Source organism: Haliaeetus albicilla, chromosome 2, assembly GCF_947461875.1.
Source record: "Haliaeetus albicilla chromosome 2, bHalAlb1.1, whole genome shotgun sequence".
In the NCBI taxonomy this organism is placed as follows: domain Eukaryota; kingdom Metazoa; phylum Chordata; class Aves; order Accipitriformes; family Accipitridae; genus Haliaeetus; species Haliaeetus albicilla.
In genome coordinates this window covers 25,528,104-25,544,722 of record NC_091484.1, presented here as the reverse complement: position 1 = coordinate 25,544,722, position 16,619 = coordinate 25,528,104, and the positions used below count along the sequence as shown (strand labels likewise).

General features: G+C 42.1%; 1 protein-coding gene across 3 annotated transcripts in view; it reads right to left on the bottom strand.

Annotated features, from left to right (window-relative positions):
• The window catches only part of LARS2 (leucyl-tRNA synthetase 2, mitochondrial), an 88,331-nt gene extending 82,148 nt beyond the window's left edge, over positions 1 to 6,183 (bottom strand). For 2 of the 3 annotated variants that reach the window (XR_011329497.1, XM_069811209.1), the window contains exons 1-4: positions 6,063 to 6,183; positions 5,038 to 5,083; positions 3,141 to 3,391; positions 1,177 to 1,305 (exon numbers count right to left, since the gene is read on the bottom strand). Coding sequence is in view for 2 of the 3 variants with exons in the window: in XM_069811209.1 (XP_069667310.1) it covers positions 1,177 to 1,305; positions 3,141 to 3,391; positions 5,038 to 5,050 (393 nt within the window). In the remaining variant the exon portion in view is untranslated. The remainder of the gene's footprint in view (positions 1 to 1,176; positions 1,306 to 3,140; positions 3,392 to 5,037; positions 5,084 to 6,062) is intronic. The other variant, XM_069811219.1, reaches the window with a different exon arrangement.
• Positions 6,184 to 16,619: the final 10,436 nt, after the last annotated feature.

The window sequence follows — 16,619 nt, the reverse complement described above, 5'->3', positions numbered from 1 at the left end:
CAACTAACATTTATTTCTCCATTTCATTTTCTTTGTACTCTTTTGAGGTTCTGATTCCTATATTCTTGAGCTGCTCCTCCTCTCTCATACATTAGAGAGAATTCCTTTCTGAGTCTCATCCTAGATTCTTGCTTAAGGCTATTTCTTTCCTTTTGTTTGTTCCCTGCCCCAAAATTGGGTATTCTCTTTCCGTGCTCCTCCTTCCTACTGTTTCCAATTCTTGACATTTTCCGTCTACCAAATGTCTTCTTCCTCCTTAATATGGTTGTCACTCAGGCTGCAATTCTCTTACATCCTTCAAATTTTACCCGCCAGCCTTTACTGCAGAACATCAATTAGGATCCCACCTGTAGACTGCAGGGACTCTCAGCTCCAGCTTCTACCTACCAGAGAGAGAGAAGGGAGCAAGGGAAAAATGATGGCAGGCATGGGGCAGACTGGGAAATGGAGGAATGTGGAAGGGAAAGTGGGATTTCTCCTTGCAGATGCAGCAAGTAAGTTAGTCTTAGCCTACCTGGTAGGCTTGCACCTTCAGAAGACAGCGTTTTGTATGTACGATCAAGGCTGAAAGAGGCAAACCAAGGGGTCAGTCACTACAGAACAGAAACTTCTAGTTTCTTCTTCCACATGATGTGACGTGCGACATGACCCTGCTCATCTGACTTGTAGCAGTCGTGCAAAAGGGTTTCCCTCCCAGCTGACAGAGAGGAGCAGGATGTCCTGCTGAGTCTGACAAAGGACATCAGTTCTCAGGAGCAGAAATGGTGAAAGGAGTTGACTTCTGTAGTGTCTTTTTCTCTTGCCCGCTACACCTTTTCCTCCCCCGTGGCAGTAGGGTCTTCAGTCTCCTCTCACAGAAACAGTGGGGCCCACAAGTCTCATCGACACTGTGCCATGCATCAATAGATTCATTCAGGTAGCTGATACAGCATCAGCTGTATCATTTGAGATAGCTTCTAACAATTTGTTATCAACAGTGAGTTCTTAACACCATCTGTTTTCAAAAAGTCTCAAATGGCAATATTCCAAGCTTCACAGGTCATTATCTGTGCACCTACAGCATATATTCCAAATAAACCTTCACCTTCATGGCTTTTGGAAAATACTGATTTCCTGACCAATTACAATACTAAAACATCAAAAACCAACCCAGTCCTACTGCCCATCTTTTCTTACCTGCATCCCTCTCATTTTCTGGAACCGAGCTACTGCATCACTGATGGTGTAGACACGAACATGGCCCATGTGAAGCTTTCCAGAAGGGTATGGGAACATAGAAAGCACATAAAATTTTGGTCTTGATTTCTAGAAAGAAATTTTTAGAAAGTTGTAACTACATGAGCTAGCATTTTGCTTGAATACATGCGCACATTATAAACTACACGGCACGATGAAGAGAAACAAGGTTTTGCTGGAACTGATCCAAGTGAGCACTGACAAAGTTCATCGGATCAAATTCTTTGGGGCTGTAAATGGAGATGTTTTATCAGACTTTGCTGCCATCTCATCAATTATATTGATATTTATACAGCACTCGAGAATTATGTTTTTAATTAACTTTTACTCAACAAAAGATACATTAACGTAACTGCAGCTTAACAAATCACCATTCCCCACCATAGCATCTGTAACTAACTATCTATGCGTTCCTAATCTGTCCCACCAAAAAATGAAAACATGACAGATTAAATTATCCTCTTAACAGTTTAAAGAAGTGTTGTACTTTGTATTTACAACAAACATGGAGCTCACTCCTGGCCAGTTGCTTTTTGTCAGCTGAACTGCAGTAACTCGCTGAGTGACAAACTCAATCATTTGCAACTGCATGAACATCCACTGAAGTGAAACCGTTCAGTTCCACTATGCATGCTCAGATCCAAAGACATCTTACAAGCAGTACCTTGCATAGTGAAAAGTAAAGATTTCATTTAGTTAGGTTTGAGTAAATGGACAAAAGTTACAAAGAAACCAAACATTATCTCTTTCACATAAATTATTCCTAATACATCCTGATCAGCATTGAATTTATCATCGATACATGCTTGGTAAGTTCCCACAATAATTTTTTTATGTTAATAATGAAAGAAAAAAATTATGGGCAGCTTTTACTATTCTGAACAAAACTCTATTCATATTTGTCAGATACTACTTCTTTACCACTTATGTCCAATAATAGCAAAACCAGAAATAATCTGAATACTTCACTGCAGCACTATACACTATTTGCCTCTTAATATGAGTTATTAAATCTACTTCAACTGTAAGGATAAACAAAAGTATCATTAAAAATACAATTTAGAACTTAGCATATGTATGATATATATACATGATACCTATGTATACATGTGTTGTCAGATATAAAAGACACAAGCCTAACTTAATGCTTTCCCTGCTACCTGTATGCATGCACACCATTTTCATCTGTTTTCCTCCTCAGAAAAAGCAAGCCTCTTTTCTCTCTTTGACACTTTGACAGAATCAGGTTTTTGTTGGAGAGGGGGCACATTTTAGGAAAGAACAAACAAACATGAAGGGGCACAAAAATGTTTTTATACCTATGTGACTGAGCATAATTGAGAAGGCAAAAAGAGTCAGAGACTGAGATTACCACTGTTTTCAAGATCTTTTATTGCATGGGAAAACTTGTTTTTTCTGTAAGTCACTCATTATTCCTAGGACACTGTAAACCAGAAATTATTCTTGAAAAATCATCTTCCCTTAACATGGATTTTAATGAGTCACAGTGTGTAGTGTAATAGATTTGCAATAACCATTGGGAACAAGAACTTGAGAAAATTGTTTACAAAAGTTACGAACGTAGATGTTTCTTTTAATCCTTTAAATAATTAATTCCTAAATATGGTATAATATACAAAGAAAAAAATTGATTAAACACTTCCTAAATTTACAAGTTCATACTTTGCTTATCACCCTGTTTATCCTCAAGATTTTTTTTATTATTTTACCACCTATTTCATCAACAGTTTTTAATAATCTACTATCATATAAAAGTATTTTCCCCCAAAATGTAATATACATCTCATCATTATAAGCCAACTGTACTAAGTAAGTTTCAATTAATTTCACTGCAAAAACAAAAATATCAAACATATAATTTCCAAATTTCTCATAATGCTTACATTAGTTTCTGAAATTCTGCAGACCTGATCCTTTAATCTCGGGAGCCACCAATTTTCAACTCTTTTTCTTGTCTCCAACCCATAGCTTTTTTCCCATTTCCCCGTCTCACTGTAAATAGTTCTGACAGAAGGAGGAACCAGTCTTCTCTGCCATTTAATTAATCCCAGGAAGCCATTTAGTTGTCTCGTCAAACATGAGGAACAAGTGCCAACTCTCTGACAAACTGACTGCATTCTTAAGGTTATGATATCTGAAAAAGACAAAAACATGTATTTCAGTCTGCAATGTATAACAGGAATTTAGTGGTTATTATGATTATACAGAAATTTGGTAGCTATGAAACATATTTTAGCTTGATTTAGATTACTTAGCTGTTTTCCATGGTACTTGCATTTTATTCCCATGTGTTTGAATTATAAAAGCATTTCTTTTTTAGCCAAGAGAACTAACTGTGGCCCTTGCACGAAACAAACCTGTTCTGTTAGATTTCTTCTCTAATAAGATACAATTCTCACATTCAATCTCCCATAAAAGCAGGATCAGTCAATTGAAGGTTCAAGAAGCTCAGTTGCCTGAACAGAAGATGGCTAACAGGGTGTTAGTAAAATTTAGAATGAAGTAGGGAGAAGAGGAAGTTGGATGAAATTATCTTGCAAAACTACTGAATTTGTCATCACTGAAAAGACATGGGGGAGGATGACTATAATTAGTAGATTTCAACTAGACATTATAAATTGACTATTTTGCTAAGGGCTTCCTTGTCAGTATAGCTTCCTGCAAGAACTACATGAGAAACTTACACTGTTGAGACAAGATGTAATTTAACAAGTCAAGCAAGTAAAGCAATCCGGTTCTCTTTCAACTAAAAATCCAGTTAAAAGAACTCCTCATACGCTTTAGAGTGAGTCTTCTAAAATAAAACTACTCAGATTTGAGAAAGATCAAATAGCCCGCATGTTTGGGATCAGTCTCAGTAAGATATTTACTGATTTTACTTCCTACAGTAGGAAATACAGCATTAAAAAAAACCACCTACTCTGAGATTTCTTCTTCATCTTCACCCCCAATTCCTTTTTTAAAAAACTTGTTTCTTTATTTACATCAATATTTCCTATCCTCTATGGTTGTGGGGTGGGTTTTTTTCCAAATTTTGGCCTATATACGTGACTGTTGTACCAAGCTAGCTATTCAGTCTGTTCATAATTTTTCTTGCAGTTACATCAGTAAAATCTCTGTGTAGAGAAACCTTGTATAAGAAGCAGTTTTATTTATGTATTTCCCATACAATAGCAACATTATCAGTAGAAATAATTGCTATACCACCTAAATCAGGTCCCCAGTAAGCTAGTGGGAATTATACTTCCTTAATATTCACCACATATGCGTACACAAGCCCTCATTGCCTGTCTCATTACATATCTACAGAATTGCACCTCTTCTCTCTTACTTATCAAACAGGCTCTTTTAAACATTTTTTCATTTACATACATGCCTTATATTTACATACTTATTTACATACACACCAGTGCTTTGAATTTTTTGTTGCTAATCTCTAAAATCGCTCTCATTTGTCATAATAACAAATCCATGGCTGAACTCAGGATTCCCAGTGCAGGTGCACAGGAGTTACTCAGAAGACACCTAACTTCTCCCCCTCCATAACCTTACACTTACTCACTCAGCTCAAAATTAGCAAGAACATTTCAGTACTACACTGTTTTGCTTATTCTTATTCATGATTTCCGTATTACTTAGGTCTTATTTCCATTACTTCAATTTATTTTACAACAGAAAGGAGCACTTCCTTACGGCAGGCCACTTTCAGCATTGCTGACTTACAAAATACGTATTTGAAAACACAACAGTTACACACATGCGAATTCTTCAGTTGCCCACCTGCCAATGTCATGTCTGCCAGGGCACATTTGGGTGATCTCAGGCCCTACGGGTCACACAAGCAGTGGATGCAAGTGAGAAAGGGACCACAGCCTGGGTTACACAGCGTTAGAGCAAAGCTCATTTAAACACAGGGACTTCCAGAATGAGAAAGAGATCTGCAGTCTCTTTCCTGCTCCCAGACCCCCTCACGCACAAGATGTGACAATCAGCAAGCCACACGCTGGGCCAAGCAAGGACGTGCAGCACAGAGGACAAGCAAATGCCAAAGATGTGGCACTACGTGGTTTTGCCTTTCCAAACAGGTGTGCATGGGACCAGGACAAGAAGGATGCTCCTCCCCACCCCAGTTAAGGGCATCTGAGGCCAGCACTGTGTGGGTCTTCAAAGGAGCAGGTTACCAGCCATAACTGTCCAACTCGGGCAGGTGTGCCAAGAAGGGAGGAAGGGGCTGGACTGACAGAGGAACAAAGGTTGAGACCCTGCTTTGGAAAGATGGAATAAGCACACAGGAGAGGGGACCTTTACTGCATTAAGGTACTGAAAATTGCTTGGTAAGGGCCAGCACATTTCACTAACCCTGCAAGTGAGGCAGGCAATCAAATTCCTTTCTTTATCCTGCGGCTCAAATTTGAATTAAAAAAAAATCAAAACCTCTCTACGCTCCTGCCCCCCCGCAGTTTAACTAGCAAAAGCCCTGGTGGGGCGGTGGCCGGCTGCTGGGGCAGCAGGTACAGGAACAGGCAGCTCCCTCGGCGGGAAAGACCAATCACGGCAGGGCGGGAGACTCAGAGGGGTGCTGCGGATCACCGCGCCGCCGGCACGGCCGCCTGCGAGGGGCTGCGGCGGGGGCAGCCAGACGAACGCAGCGGGCCGGGGGAAGCGCGGAAGGCGCACGGTTGCAGGCGCCGGAGGCAAAGGCCGCCCGAGGGGGAGCGTGAGGAGCAGAGACCGTCGGCAGTTAGAGCCGTTGGCCTGACAGGAGGCGAGCCCCGCGCTCGCGCCCACCGCTGAGGGACCGTTACCTGCGCGCGGGAGCCCGCTGACCGCGCCTCGCGCGCCCTCAGCTTCCCTTCCTCGCCGCGGGCGCCGCCATCTTGGTCTCGCTTTTGGCGCCCGCGGCCGGTACGGCGCGTGTGCGGCCTCCGCCCCGCCTCTTGCGCATGCGCATGCGCGGCGCGGCCCCGGCCCCGCCGGGGCTTCTGCGGAGGGGCAGTGGTGAGGCACGGCTTCTCCCCGCGGGTGGGGTCCAGAGGCCGGTTGGAGGCCAGTCCGGCCCAGTCCTGACCTCTCCCGCCCAGCCCAGCCCACCATGGCCCCGCCCGGCCCGCCCAGCCCAGTCAAGTGCCTGAGGCCTTGCCGCGCGGGTCCTGGCCTTCCGCCCGAACCAAAGTGTCTGAGAGCCGAGAAAACCTGAGGAAATCTCGTGTGTTCCGAAGCCCCGAGCCTCACAGTAGGCAGGGTGGGAGGGAAGCGTGGGCCTCCGGCAGGGCAGGCGTTCCGAAGGCTGCCGGGCGCCATGCCTGCTTAGGCAAGTTCCCCTGTGAGCCTGCACCGAAAACTTGCCCTGCAAAATCTAGGGCAAAAGTTGAATTTCAACAGCGGTAGGCAGTTGTTAACCTACTAGAGGCGAGTAGCAACCGTTTTAATTGATGGCTTAAGGTACAGGTACGCATTTTAGAAGACCAAACAGCACCCCACCCCAGACAGAGCACGTAGACTGTATTTACACGTTAGAAGGGCTTACCAAGATCACAGTCTTTGCCTTGGGAATGGTGGTCTGGTAGCTCTGAAGGCCTTGGCCCCTCAGTCCTGCAAATGTTTCAGTAGGTGTTTGACGAGGAGGATGGAGGATCAAAGCAAGGTAGTGACCTGAGGCACACTGAAGAGCACACTGAAGGGTCCACAGGATCTTGTGCTGGGCAATGTGAGGCTGCATTTGTCACTATATCTTTGTATTTTGGATATTTAACATGCAAACCTAGGAGACCAACAGTAAATAAAAACATTAAATTAACTGGGATTGTCTGTGTAAGTTGCACAGTGTCTGATTAATATTGCTTGCCTCCACAGCATATACAGATAATCTGTAAAGTGACCGTATAGTTTAGGGCTAGATTTCCATAGCATTTTGTCTTAAGTAGTTTTATTTCCCTCTGTAATTTTTTTTTTTTTTAATATACAGATTCTGAAATAAAGCCAATAGTTGTTTTGTGACATATTTTGGACTAATGAGAAAAAAAGCAGAAGTCAATAAAGATAATCTAGAGCAGTGTAATTAATTTTACCTCTGGCTGGAAAACAACATCTTACCCTGTTGTCAACACTGTACAGTTCAGAGTTGGTTTTAATTACTGCAAGTAGCTCATAGTAGCCTCCAAGGAACAAGAATACTTTTTTTTTTCCCCCCGGGGATTGTGCCCTTTTGCTGCTGGTAACTGTTGATTCTTTTCATTTTTAAACCTTTTTCTTCACTGTTGTGTTTCCAGCGGAGTTTAAAGCAACACTTTCTGTTTGTGCAATGCAATGCCTCCAGTACAGTGAACATTTTTGTACTCTAGGGATACGGGCTTCTTCGATGACTAAAAATCAGTATTTACTGAGTATGAGCTTTCTGCTTGGATGTGTGTACCTGTCAAGCATGCTTAAATTATAACCTTTTCACCGCAAAAATGAACTGAGAGCAGCTCTGATGCTTACCCTGCTTATAAACTAGTACAGCTTCACCAGGACTGTGTGCACAATTTTAGTTTGCTTTCCTGTTGATCTCCTTTTCAGCAAGTGATGGTGACTTCTGTCTAACAGACCTTCCCATCTCAAATCTCTGAGCTGCCGTGTGAGTTCCTGGCTGGCGGGGGGGGGGGAGGGCAGGCGGACGACCGGCAGCACAGTCCTTGTCTGAGACCCTTCCCCAGGATAAACCAGAGCTCATGACCAGCTGGGACATGTTTTCACTTCAAAGGGTGATTTCCTTCACACTGGCCCTGACCCCTGCATTCTCCTGATTCACATGGAGCCGTTTGAGGGCTTGTATCCCTGCTTGCTCCCTGTGCTCTGCCGGGGTTACTGCCTGCTAAGGAGAGACAGATGAGCGAGCAGTGCATCCAACCCCTGCCTGGCCTATTAAGATGAACCCTTGTTGAATTTAATTTTCATTCTTATGGTGGGCTGTGCAGCTCACAGCTCTGATTTGTCATCCCTGTTGGATTCGGCTCAGGAACCTTAGAGGTTCCCACTTCCAAAGAGAAGGGACCTGATGTGGAAGAGCTGGCCATCTTTGTTTGCACCTTTTTACTTTGGGTGTGTAGTGCCCTTCACCTCAACAGAGGACAACATGGTAGAGCTCAGAGTGAGTGGAGGTAGCAAAATTAACAAGAGAATTATTTTCTGTTGTCTTGAAAACATTTTGAAAGCCCAATCTCTGCCTCAAATTTAGAATTATGATTTTTTAAATACATTTCAATCTCTGGACTGTGGAAGTACCTAACATTAAACATATTGACTTATATTTTTCAAGGCCTGCCATCAAGATTATAGCTGATTGAGTAGTCAGACCTTTGTCTTATCTTTTTAATCTGTTCATTTCACTAAAATACTGCTTTCTCATCCTGACAATCTACTTACATGTTTCATTTGCTTGAAGCTGAGGATAATCTGTTTAGATTAATAATAAATTAATCACAATCTTAAATGCTTCCAAGGAAGTTAGGTGGATGCTATACGCAAACACAGACCTGCCATATCGCAGGCGGATTTAGGTCTGGGCCCATGTGGAGCCTCCAGCACTTCTCTATTCGCCATATTATGCAACAAACCAAACTGGGCTTGGTTAAAGTCAGACGTAGCTTGTGATACTGCTGAAATGGGAACTGAAGGAGGGATTTATAAATGGGTGGAGGCACAGTATTGTGCCAAGTCTTGGCTATAGGTGCCACTTTGCACCCACTATTTCCAAAAAATAAACTGGAGAAAACTAAAAACCAAAGAATACCATTTTCTATTATTCCTTATTTTCTTCGGGGAGAACTTGCTGGTCTGATTTTGATTAGCTGCTAACAAAAACAAGCCAAGCACATTCAACACAGGTTTGAATTGTGTGTTACTTCAGGTCGTGTAGAAGATGACTTCTGTCAAGATACTAATGGGGACTTACTCTGAGAATGTATTGAACTCTTAATTTGTGTCACTTTCCCATTGATTTTATTGAAGCTTATTGTGCTGTCTGGATTCTGATAGCGAGGAAGGCAGCCAATATCAGATGAAGCTAAATAAGGTGCAAGATCATCTGTAAACAGAAATTAAAACTAGGTGAGAAAAACTGAGACCAACCAGAAGCATACTCAGAAGGAATGAAGAGCAAAGGTAATTTGCATAGCATGATAATCCATGAAGATCAAAACCAATGCAGATACACACTGTTATTTGGTATCTGGGCTTGTTCATTGGCTTATTCATGGTAAGAGTAGTAGTGAGTTGCCTGTCTATTAAGCACTAATTGTTTGGCATCACTGTTTTAAAAACACCAAGACCCCATGTCAGCAGTAAGTCCCAGATATGGCAATGAATGATTGTCCCATGGTGTGAAGACGACAGCCAAAAGCACACCAAAGCTTTTCTCCAAAGTCTGATACTGACTGTTTTCTGTAGTCGCATCAAAGTCTGCTAACCTCTCCGAGATATCTTCCTCATCCAGCAATGGGAGGCCAGATTTTCCTGTCTGCTGTGCCCTGTCTGCGTGTTTGGACAGGTGGAAGGTTGGCCAGGTTGTGAAAGGAAGGTAATTCACCAGCTGTATGTATGACAAACAGAAAAAGAGCCAGAGAACATGACCAGGGGTAATTATGCTCTCTTTAAATGAGAGGGAGCTTGAGATATCACTGAAAATTACAGAGAGTTTAGAGGCTACTCTGCCTCTGCTTTGTTCTTTAATTTCTACATTCAAGAGTGTCCAGATGTGCCAAGGGCTTAAGCCAAAATATCAAACTAGGAACCCCACAAATGGTGGGGTGTATTGTAATGGGACAAATACAAGAGATCCTCAGGAGACCTACCCCACCTTCCCATGATCCCCACCTTCCCCATGGGGGTTTTGCTTGTTAACCTGGGCTGTTTGCTCAGTCTCCTTTCATTATGGGAAATTAATGATATAATGACATTTGTATTTGTCTTAATAACAACCTTGGTAGTAAACTATTTTCCATAATGCTGACATTCCCATTTTCTTTTTTAGATTTTACACTAACTTGTTTGTTAGTTTTTTTTTTTCAATCAACGCAAAGCCTGGGGGTGATTAAGTAGTTAGGTAATTCCTTAGTTCCTCTATGGGAAATGTGCAAAAGTGCCCCAGTTGTCTGTCACTTGAATAGATGTGCTTCCCAGATTTCCATACAAGTATAATTTTGCCTTTGCTGATAGTTACCAGAATTGATGCTTGTGTTTACTGGCATTGCTCTTTTGCTCCTACATCAACAAGATGACTAGTATTTTTCCAGCCTCCTACCAAAAGAGGATTAAAAACCAGCGTTTGGAATACAAAATAATTTTTATTGCCTGCGTACTTCAAATCCCAGCCCCATTTCATGTAATTAAAGAGTTTGCTTGTTTTTTTTCCATTAAACTCCATGAAAGTGGCTTTTGCTTCTGAGTTTCTTTTTGCCTTTGTTTACATATACATGTATTTAGTGGTTTTGCTTTAAAACACAAGATCAGATAAAAAATGCAGGTGATTGGATTGCATGGATGTGAAGAATAGCACTTGAGAATATAAAAAAAGCAAGAAATTAATAGACTAAATTAAAAAAACACCAAACCTCTCAAAGCCATGTCCACCATCTGAGCCTAGATCTTAAAGGGAAGAATTCTGAGTGAACTCATGAAGATCAACAGAAGCTTCATTTTTGCAATAGATTTTATTTAAAAAGCACTCACATATTGTGTTAATGGAAGAATAAACTGTTGAAACAGGTAGAAGAGGTAGAGTTATACTTTTGGCGTAGAAAGGAACGGATTTGGGCAAGACCGGTCGCATTACTAGGGGTAGAGCTTCACCTGCTCATAACAAGTATTGCATGATGTGGTTGACGCCCCTTCCAGCCGGGGACTGGCCTTGAAGGCAGAGGAAGTTCTTATCATCCAAACCAACACAGGTTCGTCACTCCTTGGTTTTGCAAAATGAAGATCTTACACGGTGTGTCAATGGAAGAAGAGATCAACTAAATAAGAAGTCAGCAACCTCCCCCCCCCACCTCCCCCACATCCAGGGTTCTGAGGTCAGTGACTAGGATGGCCCTGTCTGCTTGGAAAATCCATGAACCTGTGCCTGTCCCTGTGCCACTCATTAAACCACTGAAGGATATGGAAGGATTTTGAAAATGTGCAAGATCCAAAATAAGTGGAATTGTATTTATCAGCATTGTTTTAGCAGGCTGATGTTGGCCCCTAAGCCTAGAGCTGGGACATGGGGCTGAGTCCATTTTGAGTCCTAGGTGAGCCTTATTCTGAGGGGATTTTGTGCAGCACCTGTATTGTGTTGGGTGTTTGCAGAGGGGTGCATTTAACCCCAAATGCACATCCTTGATGTTCCACACAAAGGTATTGGACCAGTGTCTGTGACAGTTGGCAGCTTCTTACTGATTCAGACTAAAGTTTGTGAGTAGGGCTGTGTGTAGGTGGGGAGAAGTTATCAAAATCAACGCACCTTCACTTTTTTGCCTTTCATCAACAGTCCAGTTTTCAAGCAAAGAAATCTGTGCTGTATTTTGATCTTGGCCACCTTCTTCTAATTCACTAGCACAATTTTGGTTTTGTTTGGCATTAGTTATACACTAGTGGTGAGCAAAATTAGCCCTTTGCAGCATTCAAAGCTCTACCTTTCTTGCTTTTAATCTGGAAAAAAGCTGTAAGACTGTTTATAAAGTTTTGAATTTAGAGTCACGGGGCTAAGAGCCCAATCCTCACAAGCTGGTGAACTCTGGTTATGGTGATACCATATTGTCATTAAGCTATCCGCAACTCAAATGCATCTGGGAATGTTATGTCTCCTTATTACAGCTAGGAATGCAAAATTTGGAAACCTGGCTTTTAATTCTCCTCTCTTGAAGCCTGTCATTTGAGATGGCAAGTCAGTTGCGTGCCAAGAGGCAGGCGATTCCAGCTGCTTGAAGCCGTCAGTGAAGGCTGCCCCACTGATACAGTACATTCCCTCTGTACGTATGTCAGGGAGAAAATCACCCATCTGGACAGCCACCTTACAGAGAGGCACTATGCCCCTCTTCCTCCACCTTCTTTCACAGTTAATTTTTGTATTACAAAAGTGTCTGCTACCATGTCAGACAAGAATAACAAGGCAGACACCCATTAATTAAACCCTTGTCACGTGATGATGTTTCTTTCATTAAGAACCAGGCCCTCATATCTAAAATGGACATTTTCTGTTCACTGTGACTATTAAACCAGCTTTTTACACTGATGGCCAAACTTCATCATTGCAATTACCTAACAACTAGATTGCACTCAAACTTTGTAATGATATCTGACAGCAGGAAACAGTTTTGAGTGCTGGGTAAAATCATCCTGCTCACTGGGTTCGTCTTGTTGGCTGTCAGCTGGCTCCAGAGGAAGAACTGGAGTAGAATAGGAGGAAAAATATCTGCAAGTCTTAAAATTAATGAGTGTTAATTGATCTTTATTGTATGGAAAAGTTAAAATGCTAATCTTTACTAAAAAGCTCAGTGCAGCCTGGAAGCTGTTGTATACACATATTTACATGTATGTGTATATGTTGTCCTTGTATATATAAATATATAAAAACACATAACACACATGTGCACATATAAATATGTATATGCGTGTTTTCTATCTATATACATATAAATGTGCCCCAGATGGAAATAAATGTGATCTACCTCAAATTTTTTTCAGTATTTCTACACACAGTATAATTACTAAAGGAGAAAGAATGATTAAATTATTCTTTCTAGTTAAACAGAAAACAAGGTGAAAGGAGCCTGGGTTTACCAAGGGAACATGGTGCCAGAATAATCTGATAGCTTTCCTTAAATGAGATAATGGATTTTCCAAAATAGAAAATTTGGTAAATCTCATTTGGACCTTAGCAAAGCACTTGATACACTCCTAAATGGGAAAATATTAATGAAGCAAAAGACAATGGAGGTTAACAGAGGACACGAAAGGTGGGGAAGAACTGACTGATGGGGATGGGCAGAGGAAGAGCAAGAAAATAGTCAAGCAGCAAGTTGCTGTGAGTTCCTCAAGGGTCAGTTTTAGGACCAGTGCTGGTAATATCTTCATTAAGTACATTAGCCTACGAAGTCAGCGTGCTCTTGAAATCTGAAGACAAAGGGACATTGCTAACATGGAAGAAGACTATCATATATTAAAACCTTTCTGACTCTGACAGGTAGGTAAGTGGAAAGAAGTGTTTGACTAGAACAGGATGTCAGGGCATGCATGTCAGGCTTAACAAGGAATTTCTCTAAGGGAGACGAGAGATGACTCAGGTGGAAAGAACTGTAGGTGTCATAGATGATCACAGGGTGACTCTGAATCGACCAAGGGATGAGGCCATGAAGAAGGTGTACATGCTTATAGCATTCATCAGACAAGGTATTTCCAGCAGAAAGAGAAAGTGTGATTGTAGAAGGCATGGATGAATGCACATCTGCAACACAACTGCTGTCACATTTCTCTAAGAAAGATGCAGAGGTCCCATAAAGCATGTCATACAAGAGATGACATGAAGTGCTGCTTAGTCTAAAAAATAAAGGCTATGGTAGGATACTGATTTCTTTCTAAGAATATATTGGTTAGCCTAATACCAGGAGCAGAGAAGAGCTATTTAAGGAAAAGAATAAAAACCCCCAAGTAACCATATTACATTTAGACTGGAAAGCAAGAGCAGGTTCTCACTATTGGATCAGAGAGGTCCTCTAACAACCTCCCCCCTCCAATAACTTTAGCAACTTTTAGGACAAAATTCAACTCATTAATAGAAAAGATGATGTGGCATGATCTCTGTGGAAAGCCAGAGTCTGGTGGCCTCTTTAAATACTGTAACTGGTCATCCAAGTCCTTATTTCCCTGGAAAAATTCTAAATTACCTTGTGAAGTAACATTTAAAATGGGAGCCTTGCTCACTAGCTGCAGCGATGAAAGAGACTCGGGACAACAACGAGCTGGTTCCAAAGCAGCAGCAAAAAGACCTCTTCATTGTCTCTTACAGCATATTTGTATGTTACTAAAACAGGAGTGCGTATCTGGCTCAGCTGGGATGTTTGCCAGTTCTCAGAACACTTAAACACACACTCCACACGCATACTCGTGACTGTCTTCAGCCACATCTTCCCAGGCACACACCAGGCAGTCCTCCGACCTGACCTTGTAAAACTAGTTCTTCAAAGGCTTGGCAAACATGCAGCACAAGTTCTAATGTTCACTCTTGATTCAAATGCCAGATGTTTCAAGCTGTTCCCACAACTAGCAATTAGCCTGGAATCACAAGGTAAGGCAGATACAGCCATGCTATCCCTCCTACAGTACAGTGGGAAACCTGAAGGTCTCATAGATGTAACGCAAAGTTGGCATTTCTCTAAATCACTTTCTGCTCCCCCTTAAAAGCTCATTATGCTTTAATAAAAATGAAAATTTACATTTTGACAGGGGGAAGGTTCTTCTGCACATTTTTCAGCAAAACTGCCTGCACGGCTTGCAGGCATACCAGATGTACCGGATAAGCTTGCTCAGCATTCCTTACTCCCATTGAAATGCCTTGCTAGAGACGATGCTAGGGCAGGAGAGGATGTTCCATGCCTTTCTGTCCCAAAAAGCAGATTCAAGCAAAGGACATGCAATTTCAGCACAGGATATACCTTGATTCATACTTTATTGATGTAAGAAAATCACTTGTTCACTCAAGAATGACCTAAGCCCAGGAATGATGGTCATGGATGGTGACTCAATGCTGTTCCCCATCAGCTTTTTTTTACAACTGAGCTGTGGCAGCTCCTTGCTCTTGGGGTGATAAAGCAGGTAGTGCTGCAAAGGACAAACAGACTGTTTTCTTGTGCCAGGACATTGTGCCCATTTAATACCTAAGGTAGCCAGATTGTGTGGGTCACTTTGTCCCAGGCCAGTGAGGAGCCGCGTGTGGGACTCTGTGGAGCCCCCCCAGGCACGGTGCTGGGGACAATGTTCACCAGGGCCTATTTTATCTGAGGAAGGCTTTGCACTAAGGGAGAATGTTTATCCAGCAGCAACAACGCAGGGTACCTGAGTCGGACCCCTGCTCTCTCCGTTGACTACAGAAGGAGCAGAAGAAGGGAGCTGGCCTCCCCTAAGGATAGCTTTTGTTGACACCTCACTCAGCCGTGCCCTCTGGGCATGATGGACTGTTGTGAAGATGTGAAAGCTGCAGGACATCTCTGCATTTTAAAAATCAGTATTTTATGTTCCTTTACCAATCTGCTGCTTCTCTGTGATGCCAGGATAAGGAGAAAACCTGCCAAAAAGCCAACAGCACATAAGAACAGCTTGATAAATTGAGCGTGAGAAATTTCACAAAATGTTGAGTGTGATGTTTTGTCCAAATCTGTGTGCTGCACTCTTCTGACACAATAAGGGCTCCATCACCAACAAACGTAAGAAATGACTAACGGGAAGGTCCTAGGAGGAGTGAAGTTGCTGATAACGTGCTGTCAGAAGTCAGACTCTCAGCTCAATAGTGAAGCAGAGAGGGGAAACAAGTGCTGGGCTGGGAGCCCCAACACCCAGAAAGGGTTCAGACCAGATCTGGGAATGGTGAAGGCTATTAGCTGGGGCAGCCAAGGCAGGACCAGCACAAGAGCAACTAAAGACTGGACCCAGCAAGCCATGATGGCAGGGAATGCATGCACAGGGGAGAGGGGAAACCTGCTCACGGTCCAGCAGAGAGACTATCATGCTGCTTTAGGATATTGCATACATTACAGCTGGGAAAGGTATGACGCTATTATAGTCCCCTGCTGTCTCATGCAATTGCAGGTACCTTATATTCTTCATTAGCACTATTTGCAGCTCTGAGTCCTGTTAAAGGAATTTTTAATTTAATCTTCTTTGGAAAGGAAGCAAAACAGTATTGGTAAAGCATTGTGGATGCTGTTTGAAGTCTGGTGGTCTTTCCTAATGATCATCTACTATGATTCAACTTTTTTCCTTTTTTTTTGCTATTTTTATTAATTTATTCATGTGACTATCAAACATATATTTAATGCCACACAGACTAGGGAGATATCAAGTCCATTACATAGAATGGTCTTGGTCGTTAGCTATAATGCTTATGCTATTCAGATCCATTGGTACTAGATAGAAATCCGCTTGCTTCCCAATGATTAGATAACTAATAGGATGATGGAATGCTCTGGTCTGCAATTCCTAAATACCAATTAACACCTCATTTTCAGGATTTGATGTTATACAACCTGCCACTCATTTTCTCTTTGTAGCTGAAATTATAGGAAAAAAGATGTCACAAAAACTGTGTAAGAAAGTGGAGTATATTGCTTCTTAATAGATGTTTGAAACTTATA